Below are 5,593 nucleotides of genomic sequence, written 5' to 3' on the forward strand. Positions count from 1 at the left end.
CTTTTTACTCTTCTCTACTGTTTTTTGTTCTGTGTGTATCAAAAATATTGCTATCAATTTAGAGTAATAATTTGTAGTTTTGGAATCAGTAGTTCTTTGGCTGCTATTTCTGAATTCTCAGTATGTTGGAGAAGCAGGTTACTGTCAATCCCTATATATTTATGATTATATATATATATATATATATATGTATGTATTACTTCCTCATTTTAATATTTGGTGGCCAAGGTCAGGATAGTGAGCTGGCAGAATTGTTAGCATACCAGGCAAAATGCTTTGTGGCATTTGATCTGTCTTTTTATTCTGAGTTCAAGTTCCACTAAGGTCAAATTTACCTTTGATCCTTTCAGGGTCAAAATAAATACCAGTTAAACACTGGGGGCAATATAATTGAATTAAGCTCACAACTCCTGAACTTGCTGCCTTTTATCAACCCCCAGGGCAACCAAGTCATTGAGAGTCAATTTGGTAAGTGGAAAATGAAAGAAGCTTGTCACTTATATATATATATATATGTATGTATGTATATATATGACTATGTTTGCTCCTTACCAGTACTCAACAACTAGTGTTGGTTTGCTTACATCCCTGTAACTTAGCAGATCAACAAAAAAAGGCCAATGGGTTTAAAATAAATACTGAGGTTGATTTGGTAGACTAAATCCTTCAAGGTGACACCCCAGCATGGCCACAGTCTAATGACTGAAACGGGTATAAGATTAAAAGAATAAAGGAGCATGAAAATCAGTTTATGAGAAAATCATTTTATAATAGTCATTTACTCTTCATGGCTATCATTACAACAATATTGCCCCTGTTTCCCTGAGCAAAGTAATGCACTAGGGCTTCTGGTGAGGACACGTGACTTTGTGGATAGGGTATTTGGTTCACAATCATAAGGTTGTGAGTTTGATTCTGTAGCATGTTGTGTTCTTGAGCAAAACACTTTATTTCATGTCGCTCCAGTCTACTCAGTGCTATATCTACATACCAGCTTGCTTCGCTTCACTTCACTTCACTTTTATTTTGTATGTAACAATGTCTGATTATATAACTGCATGTTATATATAAACAAAAAATGCACTTCTTTGGTTTGGTTTGCATCAAAAAGGTGACAGTAATGTGAAGGAGATGAGCTCAATTTTCACTAAACCTAAACTTAGATAGGATAATGTATTTTACAATGATATTGCATTCAATAATGAATATTAACAGTATTCAAAATGCATCAAAGTGAGTGTGTGTGTGTGTGTGTGTGTACAATCGTCACTAAAGTGACTAAGGGTGCAAGTCAGCACCAGCACTGCTAGAAATAAGAGTCAAAACAACTCTTAACCACAGGATTAAATTAAACTTGCTCTGTCAGTTTATAGAAAATACCATAGGAATCAGTGGCTGATTTGGTAAAATGGCAAAATGAAAATTATATATTATTAAAGTGGCTAGTCACAGTTAAAAAATCAAAAAGCACAAATACAATCGTCAATGAGAATATCAGATCACCGAGGATTTTGGATTGTATTAGAATATTAATTCCGATTCTTTAATCCAAGAAATTTGGATTAAATTTGGATTAAATTTTAAACATACACACACACACACACACACACACAGAGAAAATCTGCCTTTTATAGATAAGATACCATAAGAATCAGTGGCTGATTTGGTAAAATAGCAAAGTGAAAATTATATATTATTAAGGTGGCTAGTCACAGTTAAAAAATCAAAAAGCACAAGTACAATTGTCATTGTAAGCCTAGTACTTATTGTATCAGGTTCATTTGCTGAACCGCTAAGTTATGGGGACATAAACACACCAGCATCGGTTGTCAAGTGATAGCAGGAGGACAAACACAGACACATAAATATATATACATACATACATATATATATATATATATATATATATATATATACGACGGGCTTCATTCAGTTTCCATTTCCCAAATTCGCTCACAAGGCTTTGGTTGGCCCAAGGCTATTGTAGAAGACACTTGCCCTCAGTGAGACTGAACCCAGAACCATGTGCCAGCTCACCACCTAAGTATATGTGTATATATATATATATTAATGTTTGTTTTTACATTCAGTTATAATAAAAACGATTGTACATAAATCTGATGGATTATTCTATACTTTTGTAGAGAACAAATTTATTGTTCTTAACAAGAATATCATTGACAGAGACTTTGAAGTTTTGGCCAGGTAAGCCATCATCGGACAGTGGTACATTTTACGTTAATTTTGGCTCTATATAATCTCTCATACGATAAAATCTTCATTGGGTGAGTGGGTCTGAGTGGAGTGGTAAATAGGTTGTAGATCAGGTTGTGATGGAGGGGTATTTTGGAGAAATATTGATTAAATTTGGGGTTATGTTATTACTTAGAATTTATTTATGCATGTAGAGTTTTGTAAATATGTGTGTTTATTTAGGCGTGTCCCTTTCAAGTCATCAGATTGTTTTTAGTAGTGCACAAAAAAAAGGATGTAGGTAGGTATAGGGTATGCTAGTAGTTTTAGTTATTTTAGGTTTTATTGGATTTAATCCTATGTTTTAACAATGTAAAGTCAAAGATTCAAAGTTTCATTCTGTATTTAAATTTAGTAATTGGGTATCATTTTCCTAATGGAAAATTTTAGATAGATATATGATATGCTAGTAATCCTAGTTATTTTCTAGTTTATTGGATTTAATTATTTTTTTGCTTTGACAATGTAAATGTCAAAGGGTCAAAGTTTAGTACAGTATTTAAAAACTTAGTAATTGGGTGTGTAAAAATTTTTGTAATGGAAATTTTTAAGGATTCACAAATTACGGTAAATAGGTAGGTATGTTTTAGCAGGTCAGTTGTTTATTTGTTGTTGCTATTTAAGGTATTTTCAGTTTGTATTTGGAAGGTGGGATAGGTCAAGGTGTTGTTTATAGAGAAATTTGTTCACAAGAGGATGTGGGTTGATGTAAAGGTCGTTGGTCTGTATGTTTCTTTCTAGGGATTCATTCTTCTATAAGCAATTTGATTAAGATGTAAAAGTCTTAACTATTGTGTTTTATTGAAGCAGAGTTTGTGAGGCTGTGTGTTGATAAATATTTCTTTAATTTTGTTTCAGACATGGGTATTTTGTAATATATTATTTTAGGCTTAGAGATACATGCGAAAGTGGGGGTGTTATAAAAAAAGTACGTATAAACGCATGTATAAAAATATATGCTCCTGTTGTATATTTTTACACATGCAGGAATAATAACATAACCCTAAATTTAATCAATAAATATTTATGAAAAAACTTCTCCATCACAACCCACCCTACAACCTAATTACCACTCCACTCAAACACACATACCCAATGAAGATTTTAAATAGCCAGAGACTGTATAAAGCCAAGATTAACTTCAATGCATCATACACTGATGATGGTTTACCTTGGTATTTAGTCTGTCTTTATGTTCTGAGATCAAATTCCGCCGAGGTCGACTTTGCCTTTCATCCTTTCGGGGTTGATAAATTAAGTACCAGTTCAATACTGGAGTCGATCTAATCAACTGGCTCCTTCCCCCAAAATTTCGGGCCTTGTGCCTAGAGTGAAAAAGAATATGCTTCTTTACCAATCATTATTGTAATAATAGCATTATTGTAATAATAGCATTATTGTAATCATAGCATTATTGTAATCATTATTGTAATAATAGCATGAGAAAGCAAAATGCTTTCAATTCTGTCAATACAAGCAGCCCTCAAAAAAACTTTTTGTGATTAAAGTGGCCCGCAATGTAATTCAAGTAGGCCAGGCCTGGTCTCATTGATTATATTGATCCCACTACTGAAGTGGTATTTATTTTATCAAACCGAAAAAGATGAAAGGCAAAGTCAACCTTAGCAGAATTTCGACTCAGTGCGTAAAGCCTGAAAAATTTCTGCTAAATACTTTTGTCCAGCACAGTAATGACTCTGCCAGCTCACCACCTTCATCATCGTCGTTTAACGTCCGCTTTCCATGCTAGCATGGGTTGGACGATTTGACTGAGGACTGGTGAAACCAGATGGCTACAGCAGGCTCCAATCTGATTTGGCAGAGTTTCTACAGCTGGATGCCCTTCCTAAAGCCAACCACTCCGAGAGTGTAGTGGGTGCTTTTACGTGCCACCGGCACGAAGGCCAGTCGGGCGGTACTGGCAACGGCCACGCTCAAAATGGTGTATTTTACGTGCCACCTGCTCAGGAGCCAGTTCGGCGGCACTGGCAACGATCTCGCTCGAATGTCTTTACACATGCTTTCTTAGTAGGATTAAATAATGAAGTTGATATAAGTAACTATTGCCTACATAAACCAGTTTTCACCAGATATGCACATACAATTACTCATCTACACCAATAAGTACAGTTGATAAAATTATTTGATATACAAACCCAGTCAATGATTTTTGACATAATTCGAGTTGTTCCAACAAATGTGGCAGTAACTGAATTAGAGTGTCATCACCAACACAACAACGAACAACATTGGGAATTTCATGGGCTCGGCTCATTATCTTCACCCAAGACTTGTCAATGTTCGAAAACCGCTTTGCTTCCTACAAGTAATGAATTTAATAATGGTAAAGCAGGAATTAAAATGGAGGGAGAGGTAGGTAGGATGAAACAGTTTGAAGGGGAAACAGCAATAGAAGAAGAAGAAGTATAAATGAGATATAACAAAAACAAGAGGTAGGGTATAGAGAGAGAGTGCACACGAGAGAGAGAGAGGGGGAGGGAGAGAGAAAGAGAGAAAGGAAGAGGGAGAGAAACAAGAAGGAAGAGAACTGGAACAAAAAAAAAATCAGTTCAAAATAAATGTGGAGGAAGAATAAGAGCAGGAAGGCAAGAAGGCAGAAAGAAAGAAAGGAAGGAAGGAAGGAAGGAAGAAAGAAAGAAAAGATAGCCAAAGCAGTAGTGCAGTGGTGGTGGTGGCAGCGGTGGTGATGATGGTGATGACATTAGGACAGCAGAAGCATAATGGGGGTTGCAACACAAGAGCTGATGAAATATTATAAAATAATCACTGTTCCAGAATGTTAAGTATCCAAGTAATTATTGCAGTGCATTAATTACTATACAATGCGTAATTACAAATGACAGAAATATATTTAGTAGAAAACATTAATGAAAGTAAAACATTGATGAAAGAAAAACCCTTGATAACAAGATAGTATTATGACACTGTAAAATTAGTCACGTCCCACAGAGGACAATAATGCCTCTGTGTGTCACAGCTTTCCAACTTCCCTGCATCCATGAAACCCACTCACAAGACTTTGGTTAGGGATGCAAACACACCGACACTGGTCGTCAAGCAGTGGTGGGGGACAAACACAGATGCAAACACACATACACACACACACATGTATATCATATGTGTATATGTGTGTGTGTGTGTATATATATATATATATATATATACACAAAGTTTTAAATTTAAATTTAAGAGAGAGATTTGATGCTAATATCCATTATTATAATAGGAATAAATTACAATAATAATGGATATTAGCATCAAATCTCTCTCTTAAATTTAAATTTAAAACTTTGGATATATAAACAAGGAGAACGATCCC

The 5,593-nt window shown here is 34.9% G+C and overlaps 1 protein-coding gene across 1 annotated transcript in view; it reads right to left on the reverse strand.

Moving 5' to 3' along the window:
- The window catches only part of LOC106881606 (dynein axonemal heavy chain 5-like), a 222,976-nt gene that overhangs the window by 133,861 nt on the left and 83,522 nt on the right, over positions 1 to 5,593 (reverse strand). The window contains exon 25 of the mRNA XM_052975199.1: positions 4,410 to 4,573. Coding sequence (XP_052831159.1) covers positions 4,410 to 4,573 — 164 coding nt within the window. The remainder of the gene's footprint in view (positions 1 to 4,409; positions 4,574 to 5,593) is intronic.

The sequence above is a fragment of the Octopus bimaculoides genome, chromosome 20, assembly GCF_001194135.2.
Source record: "Octopus bimaculoides isolate UCB-OBI-ISO-001 chromosome 20, ASM119413v2, whole genome shotgun sequence".
NCBI classification, from domain to species: domain Eukaryota; kingdom Metazoa; phylum Mollusca; class Cephalopoda; order Octopoda; family Octopodidae; genus Octopus; species Octopus bimaculoides.